The sequence below is a fragment of the Canis lupus genome, chromosome 13, assembly GCF_011100685.1.
Source record: "Canis lupus familiaris isolate Mischka breed German Shepherd chromosome 13, alternate assembly UU_Cfam_GSD_1.0, whole genome shotgun sequence".
In the NCBI taxonomy this organism is placed as follows: domain Eukaryota; kingdom Metazoa; phylum Chordata; class Mammalia; order Carnivora; family Canidae; genus Canis; species Canis lupus.
This window is the reverse complement of record NC_049234.1, coordinates 4,970,235-4,995,381: the sequence shown is the minus strand read 5'-3', so window position 1 is coordinate 4,995,381 and position 25,147 is coordinate 4,970,235. Positions and strand designations below refer to the sequence as shown.

The 25,147-nt window shown below is 37.5% G+C and overlaps 1 protein-coding gene across 2 annotated transcripts; it reads right to left on the bottom strand.

The window, feature by feature from the left end:
• DCAF13 (DDB1 and CUL4 associated factor 13) lies at positions 1-25,043 on the bottom strand. Of its 2 annotated transcripts, none has more exons than XM_038555264.1 (11): positions 24,768-25,043; positions 21,195-21,394; positions 20,506-20,613; positions 17,996-18,085; positions 16,362-16,517; positions 12,150-12,227; positions 10,014-10,096; positions 8,155-8,319; positions 2,297-2,432; positions 976-1,139; positions 1-180 (listed from the first exon to the last, which is right to left on the bottom strand). In XM_038555264.1, the coding sequence occupies exons 1-11, from the start codon at positions 24,835-24,837 to the stop codon at positions 93-95; spliced, it is 1,338 nt and encodes a 445-aa protein (XP_038411192.1). In that variant the 5' UTR covers positions 24,838-25,043; the 3' UTR covers positions 1-92. The 2 variants fall into 2 exon arrangements, with proteins under 2 accessions (XP_038411192.1, XP_038411193.1); XM_038555265.1 differs by lacking the exon at positions 24,768-25,043 and adding an exon at positions 22,423-22,498.
• Between the last annotated feature and the right edge of the window lie 104 nt (positions 25,044-25,147).

Here is a 25,147-nt window from a genome sequence, read left to right as displayed (position 1 = left end):
TTATTATTCTAGAACCAGTACTTTATTTGCAGAGTCTGCATATCAATAGGTAACAAATGATTAGACATCAGGATTGGTAGGGATACCAAGTATTATTTCACAACTGCCACTATGTGTTTCTTCTTCTCTGGGACAATCGACACAGATCCGGGCTTGCTGTGTTTGAGACGATTCACCTCCCTAGAAATAAACAAAATATACAAAATATGAGCAAGTTTATGAGAAATCACCTTAACTAAAGAAAACTTTCTCAGAAAAATCAAAGTCTTTTCTTTCACTACAAGATACCTTATTGAAAAAAAAAGTTTCACAAGGAGATTGGGCAAAAAGTAGCTAGAAATTAACTTTTGTTATTTAATTGCTCCTTCTCTCATCAACCTAACAGTGTCCTTTTCCAAAGAGGAGAACACTCTACCGGGAAAATGGTGGTGAGAGCTCTGCTTTAATGCCTTTTTCTTTTTTCTTTTTTTTTTTTAAGAGACAGATAGAGAGAGGCAGAGACACAGGCAGAGGGAGAAGCAGGCTCCACGCAGGGAGCCCGACGTGGTACTGGATCAGGCCCTGGGCCGAAGGTGGCGCTAAACTGTTGAGCCACCGGGGCTGCCCGGGAGCTCTGCTTTAGATCTGAACTTCTATGATGAAGCATATTAGAAACATTTTTATTCAAGAAATGGATGTTATGAGTTCTTTGCATTCTTTAACTTGGAAAATATACCTCTTAATTCGAGCTTAATTACAAATCATCTTTTAAAACATTATTTTCAACAGTTTTTAAATTCTGATATCAAAAAAACAGGCAATGGAAATTCTCAGATAGTCACTGCTTCCCTTTTAGGGAAGTATTCAAAAACATCTCTACTGTATAATGGCGCATAAACTATTCCCTTAAAAGGCAGGTTTTTGTTTATTTCCGGTGAGCTGAGAGAGGAAGTTAGAAAAAGGTACTGAGAGAGAATCAAATGTCCCAAATCATACTTTCGTCGGCGAGCTTCCTTCATGATGCGCTGTTCCTGGATCTGGCTGTAGATGGATTTTGGTAGGTGCCGGTGACGAGCAATGCGTTTTATGTGAGGATGATGTTGAAATTTCTCCTTCAACTTCTGGTTATAATCTTTGGCTGCTTTTTCTCGTGATGTAAGCTGGAAAAATGCATTTTTTTAAATTTCAATGAATGGTTTGTTGTTTTTCTTCATGTAACAAAGCTAGGAAGTACCCTTTTCCCCCAAAACTAAACCTCTAGGACATTAACCAAAATTGCCAATTCTGTGAGTCCTATCTCTGCAAACACTGAACTTCCTTTTAGACTGTATGCCTCCAATGTAGACAGATGCCACCAAGTTAAAATATCAGTGCTGAGGGAGTAGGGCTATGTGTACCACTGAATCGGACCTTCTTCTGGGCATAAATAACATAGAAAAAAACTAAATTAATCCCTCAACATTTTTCTGTAAAAATCACTACTGAACCAGAAAACAAAAAGCTTCAATTCTGTAATGACAAGGTTTTGCTTAACAAGTTTAAGTGAAGGATGACATGATTTAGAGGAACTTACAATGATGACCTGAAACCTAGGCATAACATAATAATACTTACCAATCATTAAAACCAAAATAAAATTATCTTTAATTACTGTTTATCATGTTCTGATTTTTCCTACTGGGGCTAAGTAGAAAATAACTCACACTTAACCTTTCCTTTTTAAACTCAGTATTTGTTGCTGATATAAACACTCATGTTTGATATGAAACACATCACATTTGATGATTTAGGAAAACATCAAAAACGAAACAAAAACCAACCATAACCCCCAACCCTGAGGTATCCAGCCAATGGTAACATTTATTATATCTTCACTGAATCTTCTTTATAGTCTGAAGCTCTCTGTATTATTTTTGAAGTTGGTGTTTCGCTGTTTTTGATATTAAAAGACCTCACAGGCACTTGTAGCCTTTGATGTGCCTAATTACTATTCCTTTAATAGAAGAAACAGGTATTCTCAGTTCTAGCCTTCCAGTCTCTACACCTTCTCTTCTTAATTCAAGGAAAACACAAAGAATCAAGAAGTTTTGAATATTATCAAACATTTGAATTAACAAAGGCCTCTGAAGGTGTCTGTGACATGAAAAAAAGTAAATCTTAATACAACCCTGTGTTTTGTTGCTAATTTACTTCTTTATCACAGCTATGCGTTTGATCAAAATACTTAAAATACTTCAAATAAATTCTTTACAATACAATGATACCTACTAAATTAGAAACTAGTTTAATGACAATGAAGGAAAATGGGTTCTCTTACCACACCCAATTTTTCAGAAGCATTAGCTTTCCATAGACGAATGTTCATTTCATCAGATCCACACATAATATATTTGCTGTCAGAAGTCCATTTCACACAGATAACATGTTGCATTCTCTTTGTGTGATAGACCTCCCTACAGAAGAGGAATTAAGTTAAAATTAGGATTTTGATGCAGATTTTATTTTTATTTATTAATTTTTAAAAAAGATTTCATTTATTTATTCATGAGAGACACACAGAGAGAGAGAGAGAAGCAGAGGGAGAAGCAGACTCCATGCAAGGAGCCTGATGCAGGACCCGATCCTGGGACTCCAGGATCACGCCCTGGGCCAGAGGCAGGCGCTAAACCGCTGAGCCACCCAGGGATCCCCTTGATGCAGATTTTAACCATTGCCTATCAAGTATCAGGATAGCATTTCTGAGTCTGAAGAGAGTAGAAAGGGGAAATTCAAATTAATTTAACATATTTTACTGAACCAAACTAACAAGGTTCCATGCTAAGTCCTGGGGAGTTAAAAAAACATTCCTGTTCTCAGAGAAATTACAATCCAGTAAGAAAAATAAATACAAACAAAGTAAAACTAGATGCCCAGAAAAGTTCACAAAATTACTGAAGGCATATAGAACATGTTGAAGCTAGAGTAATTTTTTTTAACAATAAGAGATAAGACTATTCCTCCCTCCAAATCAATTCAGGTCAACAATCACATTTTTCTTTTCATTTTACTGGAAAATAAAATAAAGGTAATGGCATTCAAAGAGCACAATTTGATATGTTGATCCTAAAGTCTGATTTTTGTTTTGGTCAAACTGTTTAAAAAGCTTACTGAATTAAAGTGAGAGTTGATGATTTACATGTGTGAACTGAAAGGGAGGGCTATAGAAGTGTCTGATGAGTTAAGAATCATTTAATAAATGGAGATGTAAAATATCATACCTATTTGCAAAGGCTGTGAAACATGCTAAGTGAATTCACAGAAGACACTATATTGGGAAGTGTTAAGAAGAGCATTAAAAAACAAGTAAAAGACAAGGTCAGGAAAAATAAGGACTTTTGGAGAAATGAATTTTCCACATCTGGGTTAGAGAATTCAAAATGCAGACTAGAGAGAAAGGAAACAAGCTCAGCACACTCTGCACATGAAAAGAAAATCCATATATAATGATCAGACCAAAGAGAACTCAGACTTTTTAAAAAATATGAGAGATACACTCACAAAACTAGCCTTTTACACTCTGATATGTTTTAAGCTCTTGAATGAACATGTAGAGAAACCCTAAAATAATTTATTTCTAAAAGGGGAAGGATGGGATTAGAAAGAACACTCTATTAAAATAAAAACTTGGGGACGCCTGGGTGGTTCAGTGGTTGAGCGTCTGCCTTCGGCTCAGGTTGTGATCCCAGGGTCCTGGGATCGAATCCCACATAAGGCTCCCCATAGGGAGCCTGTTTCTCCCTCTGCCTGTGTCTCTGCCTCTCTCTCTCTCTGTGACTATCATAAATAAAATTTCAAAAAAAAAATTAAAAAAAAAATTGATCCTCCTTAATGGTAAACTATGCAGGGTTCTTAACTTCTAGAGGTTTGTGCATGCTAAAGGTTTACAAAGCTCACTAAAAGTTATACTATTAGAAGATAAATACAGGGCAGCCCTGGTGGCTCAGCGGTTTAGCACCTGCCTTCAGCCCAGGCTGTGATCCTGGAGACCCAGGATCAAGTCCCATGTCAGGCTCCCTGCATGGAGCCTGCTTCTCCCTCTGCCTGTGTCTCTGCCTCTCTCTCTCTCTCTCTGTGTGTCTATTATGAATGAATAAATAAAATCTTAAAAAAAAAAGATAAATACATTTTAAAAACTTAAACTCTTTACTGTACAAATTATTCCATGTGAATGCAAGTAATTTACCTGTTTGCTTATTAGTAAATATTGAATGAAATCCCAGCAGAAGTCTAATTTCAAATACTAACTTACCTGTAATTTTTAATTATCTATTAAAAATTTACTTTAAAACTAAATTTTACTATTTTAAAATCTTTCAAAGAATATTTAAAAAAATAAAGATTATTCAAAGCACTGGCTGTGCTATTTGATCTTTGCAATGAACTAGAGCAGACCACAGAACAAACTAGAACTACCTTTTAAGTAGATGAAGGCAAAGATGAAAGGAAGTACCACTTATATCTAAACCTAACAAGTGGCAATATATCACTACTGTGATTACAAAATCTCTAAATGACATCAGGAGACCACTCCCTGGAAATGGGGCATAAGAACTCCTTACTTCTTTTTTTTTTTTTTTAAGGAAGCCAAGTTTTTATTTATTTTTTTATTTTTTTTATTTTTTTAATTTTTATTTATTTATGATAGTTACAGAGAGAAAGAGAGGCAGAGACACAGGCAGAGGGAGAAGCAGGCTCCATGCACCGGGAGCCCGATGTGGGATTCGATCCCGGGTCTCCAGGATCGCGCCCTGGGCCAAAGGCAGGCGCCAAACCACTGCGCCACCCAGGGATCTCGAACTCCTTACTTCATACAACTTTGGAATTACTTGAGCTTTTGAAAATAGACCTATACTTGGATACCCACAATAGCTTTGTAATAATTCAGCTTGAACTCAGCTGCAGGGCCCTTGAGATCATAGGTGCCCAAACTCTCTTAATTCTCTTAACTCTTTCTTTGTTCTTTTCCCATTCTTTGTGTCTGCTTATGCATCATGTTAGAAAAGTATTTGGAAATTCTGATGCAAAGAAAATAATGGAGGGCCACATTCCCCTGATTCTTAGTATCTTCCAGGGATGCTAGAAGAAATGTAAACTATCAGCCCTGCTGTGAGCCTGACTGAATAATCCCAACAAACCATGACAGTTTGGAGAATATCAAGTAAGTTGTAAAAGAGGCCAACAAGCCATATGTGAACCAATACCAGGAGTTCTACATGGAGGATGGAGTGAAGATCAAAGTCCTCAGAATACTCCAGTCAGTATGCTGTTGATTCAAGCACTTTTTAACTCAGAAATACAACAATGATGACAATGATATGCTGATAAAAAATGATACAAGAAGGGTTAGGATTCAGTAGGACTCCCTCAAATTACAGAGCAGAAAGATGCAACTACCACAAGTAAAAACACGAAAGAGTTAAACAAGCAGGTTGGCTATGACAGAAAAGGTATGGATGAGTTGCTTGACTCTCAGAGGCACTGTTTGAAAGATCTTTTGTTCCTGAAACAGGGCTGGGATGAGGGTGAAGAAACTGAGGTGAAAACACAGGGCTGGCACCTGCACGACCCTGACAACAATGAGTAACTCCTTGAATTCTGCACCCAAGGTACCTCACTTAGATGCACCCTAGTTCTGACCCTGTTAGAACAGAACAATGGTGAGTGAGAAGAAGGACACGATATGCCTTTGAAAAATGAATATCACTCTTTCAAAAGACACAAAAAACTTCACCATTGTAGAAGCTAGGCTAGTTATCAATAAAAGTAGTGACCAAAATTCTCATCATTGCACTAAAATGGTGAGATTTCTCTAGCCTGTTGTAGTTATAATACCAAAGTGAATGTTCTCTAGACTTTTTTTTTTTTTTAAGTAAAGGAAGGATCCCAGAACAACTTTGCTACCACCAGTCTTTATGAATCTGGGTACACACTGCTTTACCAGCTCTGCATTGCTGTCCTCTAGCACAGATCATCACTTTCCACACTCATTACATATATTGTGTTCTTTCCTCTCCCAGATTCCATTCACTTTCTTTCCTTTCCCTTCCTACCTCCAATCATTCTGTTATCTTTCAAGAAGTCCATCTTCTTCCCACTGAGCTTTAATTCCAATAAGCAAGAGTAGGACACTCAATCAAGTATATGCATTTATGTATATGCATGCATATATTGTGTATATATATTAATATGGTACTTTAGATTGAATATTTAGATTATTCTTTAAAAATTTTAATGTCAAAAAAATAAAATTTCAATGTCAATACTATCATTGTATTAAAATAGAGGTAATCATATCTTCAAGTGTGAGCAACACCACTATTATACTTTAATTATCATTTAAGTAATCTCTATATCCAACATGGACCTGAACAACTCATGACCCTGATATCAAGGGTTACATACTCTACCGAGTGAGTCAGCTGGGTACCCTAATTACCATTATTTTTTATGGGGAAATTTTTTCCAACTTACTTGGTTTTGCTTTGAATATGCTTCCAGGAACACATATAAAGCATTACTAATGAACAAAAAGAATGTGCATCGAAGTGCTCTGTAAACCATACTCCACTATATAAGCAGCTATTATGTTACACAGGAGTTAGGTTTTATTTTATTTTTTTTAATTTTTTTTTATTTATTTATGATAGTCACAGAGAGAGAGAGAGAGGCAGAGACACAGGCAGAGGGAGAAGCAGGCTCCATGCACCGGGAGCCTGATGTGGGATTCGATCCTAGGTCTCCAGGATCACGCCCTGGGCCAAAGGCAGGCGCCAAACCGCTGTGCCACCCAGGGATCCCAGGAGTTAGGTTTTAAAGTCAATGCATAAAGCAAAAAACCAAGCACAGTCAAAGCTACCCTTAAAACCTTAAAATAACCTTCTATAAACTAACTCAATGCAGCAATATATAATACAGTATAGATATATAAATATATACTACATTCAATAACATGCAGTATGTCATAAGGGGCCAAGCTGTATAAAATAACACGCAACCAAAAAAAAAAATATAACACGCAACCTAACATTTTAATTACACTCGATGTGTTTATAGAACAAGAGACAAGTGGAGTATAGGACAGCTGAGTATATCTCCCACCTAGGTCATTCCAGGGCATATACCTAACAAAGTGGAATGAAGGAAGAATGGTCTTGACAATTTAAACTTTTTTTTCTTTTTTTTTTTTGCTTTAGTGTGTATAAGCTGAATTTGAATAAGAAAAAAACAAAGGTATTTTTTTAAAAGATTTTTTTTAAATTTATTTATTCATAGAGACAGAGAGAGAGAGAGAGAGTCAGAGACACAGGCAGAGGGAGAAGCAGGCGCCATGCAGAGAGCCTGATGTGGGACTCGATCCCGGGTCTCTAGGATCACACCCTAGGCTGCAGGCAGAGCTAAACCACTGCGCCACCGGGGCTGCCCAACAAAGGTATTGTTATTAATTGCTCTTAAACTATGAGGGAAAACTTCTCTAAGCTCTTAACAAATTTTTTAAAAATTTAAAGTTTATTATATTTTAAAGCAATTAAAATACTATATATTATCATGATGAAAATATGTCCTTATACATTTGCTCAAACCCACAGGATGTTCACATAGAGTGAATTATGGATTTAAGGTGATTAAGATGTGTCAATGTGGCTGCCTTCAGCTCAGGTCATGATCCCAGGGTCCCGGGATCAGGCCTCACAGGGAACCTGCTTCTCCCTCTCCCTCTGTTGTACACCCCCTGCTTGTGCTCTCTCGTGCTCTAATAAATAAATAAAATCCTACCAGAAAAAAAAAAATCTCTGTACCTATCTCTCAATTTCATTGTAAACCTATAAGTGCTCAAAAAAATTTCTTAAAAAAAGTGTACTATAAAACACTTAAAAACAATTCTGAAACAAAGGCTTTTGCCTTAAGGCAAACACTAAGATTTCATATCAAGAAATGATATAAAGTTAATATCCTATTCAGTGAAAGAAACTGTTTTGCCCATGGATGACACAGTGGAAGTTGGTATCTTAAGTAACAATACCTGGATGTGAGTTGCACCACATATACATAACCAAATTACCTTTCAAAAAAAGGTCAATGACACTCAAGACAAGAAAACAACAAACAAGAACAAATGGTTTATTGGTTGTCACATACCTGCTTCTACTTTTGTCCACAGGAAAGATACGAATAGATTTATCAAAACTAGCTGACACAAACTCTTTCCCAGTGGGAGAATAATCCACATCAAGCACCGCAGATACATGATCCATATGTACCATTACGGGAGTATCCAGTGCACGCATATCAAAAGTATATAAGCTGTAAAAGAATTTTTAATTATTCCATACAAATTTCTATAAAGAAGCATGTGTAGTACTAAGAGACACTGGGAAAAAAAAAAAAAAAATAAGAGACACTGGGAAAATGTAAATCTTTAAATAAATAATGCATAACTAAATATATAGCTTTTTCACATAGCAGCTAAGGGACAGGGAAAAATATTATCAGTTTTTGTTATTCCTTAAGATTATACTTATATATTCTCATCCTCATAAACATAAATCTCATTGTAGAAAATGTGAAACTTTCAAAGAAGTACAGAGCACAAAACTTATCTTTAATTCCACCATCCAGAGAACATCAGTTAGTGCAGTATAATTACTTATCTTTTCACTATGTTAATACATACATACTTCTAACGAAATTGGTAATACTGTATTAAAGCTTTGTATTCTGACATTTTAGGTTGTATAAATGAGTTGAAATAGCTTATAAATTATTTTAAAATTTATTTAAATACATTTATTTATAATTAACAAAAAATTTCCAACTTTCAATATTAAATAATTCTTAAATTCCAGTATTTGAATTTTGAAATTCAATCTTTTTTTTTTTTTTTAAAGATTTAATTTATCTATTCGTGAGAGACAGAGAGAGAGAGAGACATAGACAGAGGAAGAAACAGGCTCCTCACGGGGAGCCCAATGCAGACTTGATCCTGGAACCCCAGGCTCATGCCCTGAGCCAAAGACAGACGCTCAACTGCTGAGCCACCCAGGCGTCCCTGAAATTCAATCTTTAACTGAACAGGACAGACTCAATAAAATTTGAACAAATTCCTATAGTTAAATTACTAAGTCCAAAAGCATGAGCACTTTTAAGGATTTTTTTAAAGATTTTATTTATTTATTCATGAGAGACACAGAGAGAGGCAGAGACAGAGGAAGAAACAGGCTCCTCACAGGGAGCCCAATGCGGGACTTGATCCTGGAACCTCAGGATCACACCCTGAGCCAAAGACAGATGCTTAACTGCTGAGCCACCAAGGCGTCCCAGTACTTTTAAAAAGGTTTTTAAATTGACAGGTCATTTCCAACAAAGTTCCACTCCTGTCAGTGATATATAAGAGTGACTATGGCTTTTTATACTAAGGGGTGACCGGGTGGCTCAGTTGGTTAAGTGTATGCCTTCAGCTCCAGTCATGGTCCCAGGATCCTAGGATCGAGCCCTGCACTGGGCTCCTTGCTCAGTGGGAAACCTGCTTCTCTCTCTGCCTGCTGCTCCTCCACCGCTTGTGCTGTCAAATGAATAAAATCTTTAAAAAAAAGAAAAAGACAAAGGGTGTACTAAAATCAGAAAACTATGTTATACCACATACAAATGATATTGTATATATATTCTACATACAGTGCATATATATGTTATATTTTATATATATATGCACATATATAAAAACAATTATACAAATACAATAAAACTACTTATAAAAATAGGCAGCAAACAGGATTTGGTCCATGTGTTGTAGTTTACTGTCCCTGGTCTATATCACTTTGAGAATATTTTTCTAAGAAGCTCTTCTCCAATTTGGGAAATATATTTATTTTAGCAAAAAAAGTGACAATTTTCCACCTTCTATTTGAAGGACTACTACTGAGGAAAATATATTAGTAAGATTTATACAACTGAGACACTTCACATAGAAATAAATATGTTTTAAAAAGAAGAAAACTTACTTGTAATCTTCATTTGCTGCAGTAAAAATGAAAGCTTCCATAGGGTTCCAACATATTGTATTTGTTCTCATATCTAAGATGACCTGAGAAAGGAAGAATACACTAACCCATTACCATGAAATCAATTCCCTCTCAAATGGATAAGTCTCCCACTTCATTTCCTTTCCTTTTTTTTATTTTTTAATTTTTATTTATTTATGATAGTCACACAGGGAGAGAGAGAGAGAGGCAGAGACACAGGCAGAGGGAGAAGCAAGCTCCATGCACCGGGAGCCTGACGTGGGATTCGATCCCAGGTCTCCAGGATCGCGCCCTGGGCCAAAGGCAGGCGCCAAACCGCTGGGCCACCCAGGGATCCCTCCTTTCCTTTTTTAACACTGATTTAAGCAAATATTTAGTAAACACTTATTGTGTGCATGGTACTCAGCTAGGTGCAACAAGAAAAGAAATCAATCAGTAATTGTTTCCAGAGTACACAGGCTAAGTAAGTAGTAAATACTGAAAATATAAAAATGCTTAATAAATGGTTCCTCAACCTGAATAACTTATAGTTTAGTTAGAAAAAATGAAATCTATGTAGGAAAAGGAAAAATATAAAGAAACCGTAAATGATGAAGTATCAAATAGGGGGCAAAACTAATAGTGATCTTAGGGTTAGAGGGGAGAAGAAAGGTTTTAAAAAGACAAGAATAATCTGAGCTGACCTGTGAGGGGCCAGTATGTTACAGTGTTTTTCAGCAAGAATGCTACTGGCATTGTAAGCAGGATAATCTTCTGCTGTGTGTAACTGCCTACTGTAGATGGTTAGCCTTTCAGGCACATGTCCACTAAAGGAGAATCTCTAAAATCCCCTCCCCTATATTTCTAAAACTACACTTCCCATTGAGAACTAGTAAGTATAGGAGAGAAAAGATAGAAGGAACAATGATAGTCTCATATATAGAATAAAGAAAAAACAGAAAATAGCATCTCTGCCTCCATTAGGATGACCTGCCTGTGACAAACCCTATTTAAATGCTGTCTTACTGACTGAAACAAATAAATCAACGGAATGCAAATTGGGACCAGATTTGGCGGGCCTTCAAAGCCAGGCCATGGTTCTTTTCTTCAACTAAAAATAATGGAACATCATTAAAAACAGAAGATGGAAGGGCATAGGGGGAGGAAACTACTAATTAAACTAGATTCCATCTTAGCATTCTGCTAAATGGTAAAATATAAAATACCATGTTTTATTCTTACCAGTGTGCTAGAAAGTAATTATTAATATTTTACAGCAGAAACACAGATTAAGTTACCTGCTTAAGACCTAACACCCAAGTTCATACAAGATCTGCCCACTAGACCATATGAATGAGTGAAGTGATTAAAGTCTACTTTGGAAAGATTATCATTTTTATGTAGTTCAAACTTCAATGAATATACTTTACTTCTAATATTTATGAATTTATTACATGTAGTAAAAATGGTTTAGGAACAACCAAAACATTAAAACACATGTGGGCTATCACAATGGACTCATAGCGCATGAATGGTGTCCAGGGCCTTCTGCACTCGGAGTTCAAGCACTTGAAATCAACTTTATACCCTTCCACTTATCATGGCACTCCTCTTTACTGACAACATGTGTGTCCATCTTGAGAGTCAGCTTAAGGTTGTGTCAGCTTCAGTCTAAGTCCTGGAATGACTGCCTGAAAACTGCTGGGAAATCTGTCCCCTTGAACAAGGTAGTGCTTATCTAAACAAAATGTCAGCTAGTATCCATCAGTGTGTAATTAAACAAATAAAGCTGGTTATGTGAATTCATTATAAAACATTATGGAACAGAATACTGTATGTGTCATGATAACCATGGGGTGTGAAGTAATGGGATGCGATACTTAAGAACTCTGAACTCAGTAAGTACCAATTTAATGCCTAAAATTTACTAGCATTATGGAAGATACAAAGTTAACTAGGATACAGTACCTAGTAAAAATTTAAGGGTCTCGAAAAAGCAAAAGGGAGCTGAAGAATGCCATTATAATTACTTTGGCTTCTAAAAACAAACCTATGAAAACAATTTTTAATTCTGAAAAAAAACATTTGCTCCATATTTTGTCACTCATTGTACAAAGAAAACAAACTGAAACTCACCTTTTTCAGGGGAGTAGCTTGCCTCATATCATATAGTACTATATTTCTGTCAGAAGCACAACTTCCCAAGAGAAATGTCTAAAAATAACAATCACCAGTTAAAAGCCATGCTTGGCAACAAACCATGTCCATTCAAAGAACGAATGATTCAATTATCCTTAATGTTTATGTTTAAGATACAAAGTTATAATATTAAAGTCCTTTTTTTAAAAAAAAAGATTTATTTTTTATTTTTATTTTTTTATTCATGAGAGACATAGAGAAAGAAGCAGAGACATAGGCAGAGGGAGAAGCAGGCTCCCTGTGGAAGCGTGATGTAGAACTCTATCCCAGGACCCCAGGATCATGACTTGAGCCACAGGTAGATGCTTAATCACTGAGCCACCCGAGCGTCCCTTAAAGTCTGTTTTTAAGAGAACAATGAATCAGTCATAATCTCAGCAACCCCAGTCAACTATTTGCATTGCTAAATGCCCACAAGTGTATTTTATTTTTATTTTTAAACTTTTTTTTGTTTTAAAGATTTTATTTATTTATTCATGAAGGACACAGAGAGAGAAAGGCACAGAGACAGGCTGAGAGAGAAGCAGGCTCCATGCAGGGAGCCTGATGCAGGACTCGATCCCGGGACCCCAGAATTACGCCCTAGGCCAAAGGCAGGCGCTAAACCCTGGCTGCCCCCCACAAGTGTATTTTACATGACAATGATGGAAGTGTTCAGATAATTGTGTTCTTATTTTTTTTTTTTTATGATAGTCACACAGAGAAAGAGAGAGAGAGAGAGAGAGGCAGAGACACAGGCAGAGGGAGAAACAGGCTCCATGCACCGGGAGCCCGACGTGGGATTTGATCCCGGGTCTCCAGGATCACGCCCTGGGCCAAAGGCAGGCGCCAAACCGCTGCGCCACCCAGGGATCCCGATAATTGTGTTCTTAAACCTATTCCCTATTTTTCAGTATTACCAATAACACTTCAATAAACATTTTCATAAATTCAACTCTTTTTCTTTTTAATATTTTATTTATTTATTCATGAGAGACACAGAGAGAGAGAGGCAGAGACACAGGCAGAGGGAGAAGCAGGCTCCATGCATGGAGCCCGACATGGGACTTGATCCTGGGTCTCCAGGATCACACCCTGGGCTGAAGGCAGCGCTAAAACGCTGAGCCACCCGGGCTGCCCAACTCTCTTTTTCTATGGATAAAATTTCAGTAGTGGATTACTGAGTCAAAAGTATGAACAATTTTATGGCTTTTGATATTTAGGAGTAATGGTTTTCCAAAGAGCTGAATCGATATACACTAGTGGAAATATGTCAATTTTACTGCAACTGGGAAGCATTAAGTTGTGGCATAAAGAGTTCTTATCGATATAGCAATATTTCCTACACATATAAACTATTGCTTTGTAGTAAACATTTCCTCATGTTCATTAACTCTGTATAAACTAAGCCTATTCTTTGCCCACCTTTTTAATTGCTGCATGTATAAACTAATCTTCAAAGTTACCATGAGATCATCATGTTAGATGGTATAACATCCTGGAACGTAAGCTTTACGCTCTCAGAGACCCAAGTTGATAAAAGGGGTAAAAGGTTAAGTCAAAGTAGCAGGGTATAAAATTGTTTGTATGGAACATGGGGTGCAGTAGTTTGATGGGAGTTGGCCCTGTGCTGCTAAGGCAAATGGCCAGAGAACATCCTTTCTGCCCCCAACATAAGTATTTAATTTACTTATAAGTCAGTTATAGTGTCCAAGAGGTTGATATTACTAACCCTTGGCTTCACATGAGAACAAGCCCTCTACCTACCAGCAGAGCCTGAGTTCCACCATGCCTCCTCACTCATGGTTCCTGACACACACAACTCCTGGCTTCGGCCTATCTCCTGCAAGTGCAGGAAGAAGAGTTCTCTACTACAGAGCTGTATGGCCAGCTAACTCCTACAGTCAGTGTGTACGCAGTTCAAATAAAACATCATAAAGCTAATGCTACATTCATGAGCTCTTCTCAGTCCTTTCCAAAACCTTGTTTAAATCACTTCCTCTGAGACTGTCCCCTAGTTAGTGACTCCTCTCAATATTTCTTGGTTTTTCATTATGCCACCGCAAGGTCTGACTAGATTCCATTTCTAAAAATAGACTTTAATCTGAGCAAAGCAAAAAATTCTACCTAGACTGAAAAGCCAATTTTTACACTACAAAATGTGGCGATGCTCAGCATAAAACTTTTGGCTTTATCAAAACTCTATGCTTCAATATTTTATCAGAAAATTAATTATTAATGATTAGAGGAGACAAATATACTCCATTTATTCACAGCAGCATGCCCTTCCCATTAAGTTTAATATAGGATAAGGGACACACACACCACTTGCTTTCACCACTCAGTTCATAAGGGTAATTAAAAAAAAAAAAACCCACACAGATGAATAAATATAATTGTTATACAGGCAGGTTTGAAAAACATGGTCACTAGGTCATCACTAATAACTAATTATGATTTTGGAGTTAACCATCAACTCTTCTCACAGAGGTGTTCACCAAAATAGAGAAGCAAGACACTGTTTATCCCTCAGAAAAGTAGATATCAATATCTCTCTGTTCTGTTTAATTTTTTAATAGTAATAACATCCTACTAAATTTGGATAGCATCTTTAAAAAATATTCACATAATTTATCATGTTTTACCTCATGACAAACCTACAAAAGTACACAGGAAGAGAAAATTACTCTCATTTTAAAAATAAAGATGCAAACACAGAGAACTGTGACTTGTATAAGGTCAATGCCAAGTTATACTGGCAGAAAGTACAGTTCCAGTTTAGCTCCACACCAAGTAGGACACAAAATGTTCCTACAAATTGCCTGTGTTTGTAGCCTGCTTCTGCCTACGGTCACCTTGGCCTGGCTCTGCAAAGCTGGCTTGCCCCCTCATGCCATATCTCACTTCTACAACCAAAAGGCGATGGAGGAGGGAGTGAGGAAGATACAGTACAGAGAGATACTCTAGATCAGGGGTCAGCAAACATTTTCTGTGAAGGACCAAAGAGTAAATATTTTAGACTTTGTGAGCCATTCTGCTATCATAGTACAAAGACAGCTACAAACAATATATCAACAAAAGGGCACGGCTGTGATCTCGTAAAAATTTATACGAACAGGCAATGGGCTCACAAACCACAATTTGCCACCTCCTGCTCTAAACTTGTAACCCCTCCCACAAGTGTGCAGGTGGTTATATGCTGGGGGTAGGAAGAGTGTCCTTGGACCATGTGACTTCTCAGTAGCACTACAACTACAAGGCCAAAGTCACATCAAACTATTACACCCCATGTTCCAATACTGCATGCAAACAATTTTATACCCTGCTACTTTGACTTATCCTTTTTGTCCCTTTTACCAGCTTAGGTCTCTGAGAGTATAAAACTTACATTCCAGGATATTCTCTTATACTATCTAACATGATAATCTATTGATAACTTTGAGGATTATACATGCAGCAATTTCCTTTTCTTCCTTCTGGAAAAAGCATCTCTACTGAGTCTTTTGGACAGTGAATTCACCTATTGTTATGTATTCAGAAATAGCTCAGGGAAAGGTCTTAAGTTCAAGGGCTAGCTTAGCCTTTAGGGCAGCCTCCTTTCCTAAATTCAGAATAAAGAGTTTAACCTCCAACTCTTCCCTTAGACCTGGAAGGTCTTAGAAATCACCATATCAGACTTCTGAGCAAAGAAAAATATAATTATCGTTATGCAGTATAGTAGCAAACATACATATTATAAATCATTATGCCTTTATCACTTACAAATAATTAGAGAAAACAATGCTCAATGCCTCTTCTGACCTTGAAGAGTTAAGAAATGAGTATTTTCCAAAAAATACCATGATGTACTCTATGGAACATGAGCATTGAAGGGATGAGTAAAACTGAAGTTTCACAGTACACTATTTGCTTGAATTCTACTCCTATGAGCACATGCACACACCTTCCTCTAATGGTGCATAACACTAGTATCTGGAACTAAACATGGGCAAATACAATGAGATCTGACCAAAGGTGTAACAACTCAGATATAATCTGGAAAACTAACCAGATGCCAAAAGCTCATTAACATTTAAATGAAATTCTTTATCATACGCTTAAAAGTTTCCTAAGCAGAGCTGAAATTATTAAATAAACAGTAAACAGAAGTATTTCAAAAAGCAGCATTACCTCAATTGGATTAAATTTAACACTACTTATACTGTCGAATCCCCAGGTCATTGAACATATAGGACTTGTTCTTTGCTCATCCCAAATGTCTACTTGCTGTCCACATGTGGCAAAAACAGCTTCTTTCCAGTGATGATCAATTCCTGTATACACTGTCTTTAAGAGCAAAAATGTTGTTATAAATGAGTCTATCATTAATATTTCAAATTTACATATGTTAAATATATTTATCCACACTCATTTTTTATTTATTCTTTTTAAAAAAAATATTTTAATTATTTATGCATGGGAGACACAGAGAGAGAGAGAGAGGCAGAGACACAGGCAGAGGGAGAAGCAGGCTCCATGCAGGGAGCCCAACGTGGGACTCGATCCCAGGTCTCCAGGATGAGGCTCTGGGCTAAAGGTGGCGCTAAACCGCTGAGCCACCCGGGGATCCCTCATTGGCTGTATTTAATTAAGTTTGAATACATCACTGAAGTAATTCCTAAATCATCACTGGGTATTGAAGGATCTTGCAACCAATTAATGAAATGCAAAGGTAAGGTCTAAAACACTTAGTTCCATATTTAACATATAAGGTACTGATTCCCAGGACAGAAACACAGAAACCAAAAACTGCATTAAAATTAAGAGGGAGAAATAAACCTGGCAATGGTGGATGCTAATACTGCTAAAATCAATAAAATCTGATACATTTGGTATTATCCACTTAAAAGATGTGATTGATCTATTCAAGGCCAGATTAAAATCTGTCTTTAACCATGTGGTAAAAAAATGTTTGCAAAGCAAATTAAAGGGAAATATTTAGCCAATAATTTCGGCTTTTAAGAGCATCTGCAGGCTTCCAATTATTTTCTATTCATGAAGGCAAGTCTGACAAATTTTTCCACAGCAAGAATTAATTCCTATTACCGCAGATACAGGGGTAAGATGAAATATTGCAGTAACATTTGGAGTTCCTAGAGAAAAGACATTGTTTTTAAAGATTTTATAAAACGTGGGTAGGATGTATGATCTTAAGCTATAACTAAACCATATCATCTGATTTGCAGAATAATGTTCTAAGAAATGTAAATGAGATTTATACAAAAAACATCATAATACCTCTTTATTCCTCAGGGGTCCTTTCAAGTAAGAAATTCTGAGTTTTGTGTAAGATCTATGATAATATATATATATTTGTAAAGATTTTACTTATTTATTTATTCATGTGAAACAGAGAGGGAGAGAGCAAGGCAGAGACAGAGGGTGAAATAGGCTCCCAGGACCCTGGGATCACGACCTGATCAGAAGGCGGATGCTTAACTGACTGAGCCATACAGGCTCTCCATCTATGATAATATAAATCAGAGAGAAGTTGAAGCATTATTTTTCTTATAGATTTCCTCCCATGGACTTGCCACAGGAAATGTTTCATTGCATCCTCCAGCTAAACACAGAAACTGAACCCAATACAATGAACACCATAGACCCCTTCAAATTCTTTAACTGCAAAAGACCTTAAATGCATTAAATATTGCTTAAAATAGGTCAATTACTGCAGCCTGAGGTCTCACTTCTTCTTCTTCTTCTTCTTTTTAAATTAAATTCTGGAAGAATTTTAACAAAGTATAGGTCAATTTATTTTGTACCTTTCCTAGTATTGTATGCAATGGTTCCTCCTCTTCTCCATAGCCTGGTCCATCCATTTTCCACTGCTTCACAGTTTTGTCATCACCAACCTCAAAACATTTATTATTAAAATGATAATGAACTGTTATAAACTATAAATCTGCTAACATATACATCAAACTATAAACTTCTCTAGTTTAAAAAATACACATCCCATATCCTCCTAGTACTGTGTTTATTGATGCATTTATGTCCCACCATGTTATAGTAAATATTTGTGACAAATACACCAAGTACATAAAATTTAAAGTAAGACAGTGTGAGTAGAGAAAAAGAAGAGTAGAAACAAAGTTAGGTTATAAATATGGCAAAAAATTGCATACTCTAGTAAGGATGGCATTTCAAATTAGGGAGAAAAATGGATAATAATAAAATGGTATTATGATACCAAGTTAGTCATTTAAAAAGTTTGAGCCAATTTGATACCTGACATAAATATAAAATTCTGTATAATTTTAAATGTAAAAAATTAAAGGGAAGTCATTTTTATAATCTTGGCATGGGTAAAGTCCTTCTTCACATTGATGTAAGACTCCAAAAACTATTAAATCAGTGGTTTTCAAATTGTGAAATGCAGACCTCTGAAGGATCCTGAGAATTTTTCAGGGATCCATGAAGTCAAAACTATTTTCATAATGTTGTAAAGACATCATTTGCCTTTTCACTTTGTTGACAGTTGCACAGATGGTGATAAGGCCATGGTGGGGAGGACTGTTGGGACTTGAGCCCAAATCAAGGCAAGGTAACAAACAGTGGTAATTTAGACTTAGGCACGTGGTAGATCCATTCAAGATATCGCTGAAATAAGGTGCAAAACAGAATGCACAATATAACTTAATTTGGGGCCAAAAACATGAAATAATCATAATCGGGGTGTGAACAATTGTGTATCTACACCAAACCACTAGTTTTAACTGAAAGTAGAAATACAGGATACATTAACTTTCTAGTTTTTTTACATTTATGTTATATATGATCTACATCCATTTTCTAAATAAAAATATTAACAAAGCTATATATTTATCTACGAGAGGAGTATAAATTCAGCTTTCCTTATAGCAAATTCAAAAATGAAACCCTTCTTGCAAAACAAGTCATAGTGCCCATGATATTAGAACAGGTAAGTAATTAGGAGAAAGGTTTTGGTATCAAGGTCAGACAGGAATTTTTTTTGTTGAGAATATTAACAGAATCCTTAAAAACATCCTTCTAATAGGAAAAAGGTATTTAACAGGGCTATATTTTATTAACAACCTGAATCTGAACTACTGGCAACATACCAAAAACTCAATTTTGGAAATCTATCACTGAGAGTTAGTAAGATGTAATTAGGTACCAAGATCTTTGCTAGCCTTGACCCAATGGAATTTTAGTATTTATAGAAGACAGGATAAATTGTCATTGAGAATGCCCACCCCAAAGACTGCTTTTTCTATCAAGTTTCTTATAGTGTCTGCAAGCTCAAGACTGAATTCCCTTATAATTGACTAAGCTCTCCTACACAGTCTATTGAGTCAAGGCAGATCACCAGTCCAGAGAAAAGTTTAATATTTTGTAGAAATGAGAGACCAAGCAATATGTGCCTGGCCAGAATTGCTTATCTTAAAGCTGAGTAAGCTGAATAAAGATATGCTGGTGCCACAAACTGGGATATAGTAGATATTATGAAATTTAGGTAATAAAGATTTATCTTTTGCAACATTCTATATTGAACGTTTTTTGAAACTGAAATTCTGCCAACAAGTATTTTCATGTGTCTTATCCGAAGAAAAGTGAATACGAAATATTTTTCAGTCTTTATTCATTTTAAGCATTAAAAAAAAAAAAAAAAAAAAAAAAAAACAGCCAGTAATCCTCTGGCTGGGATAGTAAACTAATTAATATATCCAAAAGAATAACCAGTTGAAAGTGTAGTTATCATCAGTCTGCTCCAAATTCCTCTCCAATTCCTTCTTCAACCTACTGGATACAGGATCATGAAGCCTGTATAAACCCCATTAGTGAAAAACACCTGAAATCTCTGCAAAGTAGCCTATTTTGGATTTTGACAGCAGAAGGAAATAAGGAGTTATTTTTTAATGGGCACAGAGTTTCAGTTTGGAAAGATGAAAAAGTGGTGATAGTCACAAAATAATGTGAAAGTACTTAATGCCATTGAAACATACACTTAAAAATCTTCCAGAGTAAACCAAACTACCTTTCTAGCCTTGCTTTGCATTAATCCACTTCTCAATGTCTTATAAAATATTAGTTTGATAACATGTTAAGCAATTATTTCTTTAAAAAAAATCAAGAACTATGAAGAAGACTGGAGTATATAAAGAAAACTAGGACTTTTCAAGGCTTTAAGAAGGTATTCAGGGTTGTGAAACTCTAAAAGGCTCTTGGAACAAATAAATGAATTCAGAAAACATTAGTTCAGCCTCATATAGGCTGGAAGGAGTTAATGACTTAATTGCATTATACTTACAGTAAAAAAAGAAGTCCCACAAAATCGAGTACATATTCCTCGTACAAAACCTTCATGTGCTTGTATTGTGCGGATACATTTTCGTTTAGTCAAATTCCAAATTCTAACCTATGATAAAGCATGTCAGGAAATTTTAGTAAAATATAAACATAAAATGTTCAGGCACAGGAGTACTACATTCCAAGAAAAATAAATTCACACTGAAAAAGCTATGAGTCACCCTACCAGACTGCTAAAAACAAAATCCTCTAGTTTAAAATACTGCAGTGCATATGGATAAGTATATCAACAAGCAGAAAATACAATCTGTTAAGTACTCTGTTGATTCTAGTTTAAAGTGTTTTAAAGCTTTCTTTTCTTGCCAGAGTGGAAATAAGTGTTGAATCATTAATAACATCCTTTGTGTGTGGGGGGGGAGGGGGAATAAAAAAAACCCAACCTCACAAATACCTTTACTACTGTAAACAACATGCTTGAGCCTTCAGCTGCTACGTTTCTAATTTCTGAGGCTCAGATGAGAAACTACTGTAGTTTGTAATTCAAACAGAATTCATTCTTGAGAATTAATAGAAAACAGGACTTAGAAAAATGAAATCAAACAAATTAAAATCCACATAACACAAAACTAAAGAATACTTGTAACACAACTTTTTTTATTCTAAAATAGCAATGTTTAGAATGACACTTGCCTCTCCATCACATGCCCCAGAAAGGACAGTAGCCAGGCTCTTTGGATGCTTTGCCAAGCAATTGACTCCATCTCGGTGACCATCCAGGGAAGCAAGAAATGGTTTTGCAAATACCCGTTCCAGTTTGGTAGCATTTAAAGCTCTTACATACTCTCGTGGGACCTCAAAAGGATGTAAGGTAGGATCGTAGTTTCTTGGAACTGAAATAAAAATGACTTCTCTTAATGAAATAATTCATTTTTAGTATTTCTTGTTTTTCCCCAGCTTAATTATTCAATTGGTTATTTAATAGGCCTTTGTTATATGCCTAGCACTGAAAAATACAAAAGTATTGTTTACTCAGAAACCTGTCCAGGGACGCCTGGGTGGCTCAGCAGTTGAGCATCTGCCTTCGGCTCAGGGCATGATCCTGGGATCCGGGATCAAGTCTCACATTAGGCTCCTTGCCTGCTTCTCCCTCTGTCTCTGCCTCTCTCTCTCTCTCTCTCTCTCTCTCATGAAAAAAAATAAAATAAAATCTTAAAAAAAAAAAAAAAAAGAAAAGAAAGAAACCGTTCCAAAACTTCCAGAAAAATCATGGAATGCATACATCTTGCAAAATCAGATCCTATACATAACCTTCGGCTTCTCCCTTTACATGTCTTACTACGTTCTTTAACTGGGTTGAAAAGCTTTCATAGGCAGGGCTTCCACTATATTCCTCACTTTACTCCTTAGGCCTAGCACAGTGCCTGATACAAAACAAATATGTATAACAAATGTTTGCCCAGCTGAACTCTAAGCTCTTTCTGGGGCAGGGAACACTCTCAATCTCCAGTGCTAATCACTGTACTGACAGGCATACAGTGTTGTGATTATGATTATAGTTACTATTTATTGAGCATTTCACACATTTGTTTGCTTATTTAAAAAACAGCTTACCATGTGCCAGACACTGTTCCAAATACTGAATATTAACTCATTTAATCTTCACAGCACCCTATGGGGTAAATTCTATTACTATTTCTCATTTTATAGATAGGGAAAATGAGGCACAGGAAGGTAACTTGCCTATAAAGTTATGAAGTCACAATTCAAACCAAAGCAGTCTGACTTCAGAATCCATGTTCTTCGCTATTATGCTATGCTGCCAAACATATTGGCTCAGTTAATAGTTGTGCTTAGAAATAATTCTAAGTCCACAGGTCTAAAAAACACTTAATACTTAAAAGCAAATGCATTTTTTTACCCACATCTTCACTTGCTGTCTTTTTTCTGTGACTCCCTGTTAATGGTACTATATCCAACATTCAATCAAAATTTATAAGGAAATAACACCTGAACAAGGATCAAAGAATCAAAAAAGGTAATAAATGCGGTGCCTGGATGGCTCAGTTGGTTAAACAGCTGACTCTTGATTTTGCCTCAGGTCTTGATCTTGGGGTCCTGGCACTGAATCCCACAATGTGCTCTGGGCTCAGAGGGGAGTCTGCTTGAGATTCTCTCTCTCTCTCAAATAAATAAATCTTAAAAAAAAAAGATAACAAATGTCTACCTTGATTTATGTTTTACGGAGCTACCATACTTGTTTTTGATTTTGCTATTAAAACTTCCATCAGGGGCGCCTGGGTGACTTAGTCAGCTAAACATCTGCCTTTAGTGCAGGTCATGATCTAAGGGTCCTGGGATTGAGCCCTGTGGTGGGCTCCCTGCTCCACTGAGAGTCTGCTTCTCCCTCTCCCTCCGCCCCTCCCCCACTCATGTGCCACCCTGCACATACGGGCATTCTCTCTCTCAAAATCCTTTTAAAAAGACCATCAGAAATTGTTATTCTTATTTTTAAAGATTTTATTTATTAATTCATGAGAGACACAGAGAGAGAGAGGCACAGACACAGGCAGAGGGAGAAGCAGGCTCCATGCAGGGAGCCCAATGTGGGACTCCATCCCGGGACCTCAGGATCACGCCCTGAGCCGAAGGCAGATGCTCAACAGCTGAGCCACCCAGGCCTTCCAGAAAGTATAAAGAAATAGGAGGATATAGAAAATAAGATACTCCTTAACATCAGATGGCTAATAATTTCCTAACATGGAAGAGTGTACATCAGCCAGTCACTCATTCACTCCTTTGTTCAGATGTTTATAAAGCAACCACTTTATGTGCCAGGTGGGGTCTAGATACAGTGGATATAGAAATATGATTCTTCCCTTCTATGCAAGCTTAGTCTGATGGAAAAGACTGATAACCAAAATAATCATCATGAGACAACATGCTACTCTTGACGTTAGTACAAAAATGTGATCAGGGGATCCCTGGGTGGCTCACGGTTTAGCGCCTGCCTTCGGCCCAGGGTGTGATCCTGGAGACCCGGGACTGAGTCCCGCGTCAGGCTCCCTGCATGGAGCCTGCTTCTCCCTCTGCCTGTGTCTCTGCCTCTCTGTGTCTCTCATGAATAAATAAATAAAATCTTTAAAAAAAAATGTGATCAAAGCACAGAAGAAGAGTGCTTTAAATGGGCTGGGGGATAACTACAGGGGATAAGTATGGAAAGATTATTGTTCAGAGGAAGGAGCTAAATTGAATAAGGGTGTGTGCCACAGAACATCTGAAACAGAGATGTCTAAAATGCACTCAGATCTCCAAGGGGAAAGGTAAGCTACTTGCAAGGAGTAGTGACTAGTGAAACTAGAGAGGAAGATGGGACCAGAGGTTCAAGGAGCAGGATGATGTCAAGTCCAAATGAGATAACCTAATTTGCATTTTAGAAACATTGCTATCTTGTTACTTAACCTGTAAACATCTTCAGAGACCACATATTTACCTCTCAGCGTTACTCACACAAACATGGATAACCTCCACTGCTCAAGCACAATACAGAAATATCCACGGAGCCTCGTCTTCTATCCCCCTTACTCAAACTCCGAAGACATGGCCTTTATTTTATGCTTTATCTTTATTCCCGCTTTAAGGCCTCTGTTATTCTCTTCAGACATGATTAGTCCCTTGTCATTTTGACATTATGAGCTATAAACGGTCATAGCAGTCAGGATGTTAATGGGGGAACAGACCAGTAAATAAGACCAATAAATAAGAGTTATTAATTTCATTTTAGCCATTTCCCCATCAGACTTCCTTCCCCACGAGACTTTAGAAAACTGATGACCTTAAGTTTCAACTTTTTCTCTTCCCACAGTTTGAAGTACGTAATTTTGAGAAGTCAAGTGGCCAAACGTTAGCGAGGTTTAAAGATGCCTAAATGTCAAATCCCTGAATTCACGCGCTTGGCTTCCAAGTTCCGCTTCTCAACAGCTGGAATCTAAGCAAAGGCGGAGAGCAGTGGCTGAAAGGGGGGAGGCAGAAGTATTCCAAATATAACCCGCTTTCCCACTTACCGCTAGGAAACAGCTCTTCAAAGAGGGCCTTGAAGAGAAGTCATCTGCTACCAGTCCCGCAACGTCCTTACCTGCACAAAGTCTGCCTTGGTTAAAGGAACAGGGAAAGAACGAGACCGGGGCACCAGCGTTCCCTCAGCCTTGCTCCGTGGAAGCCGGGGCCAGACCCCGGGCTGGCGGACTCCCTAATAACTTGTCTCACCTCGTTGTAAGTCCAGCTTGGTTTCGCGGACATAGTTGTCCGGGTTCCGGCTCAGCATCTTCACCTTCATTTTGGCTGCTGGGCGTCCCCGACTCCCCAAACTTTACCTCCGCGATCGGGCGCCCCCGCCACCGCAGGCACACGCCGCTTCCGCCTCTTCTGGACGACTTCCTGTCATGTGACTTCCGCGGTGTGGAAGTCGCCGCCTCTGCGGGACCGCGCCGCGCTCCGTAGTTCTGCCGACGAAGGTTGGCCCGAGGCGGTTCTCCAGCGGAGCGCTCGGGTCCGCCGCCCTCGGCCCGAAACGGCGGCAGCTGGGGGCGGGGCGGGGCGGGCGGGGCGGGGCCTCGGCGGAGGCCGGCGCCCCGCCTCTCTCGCGC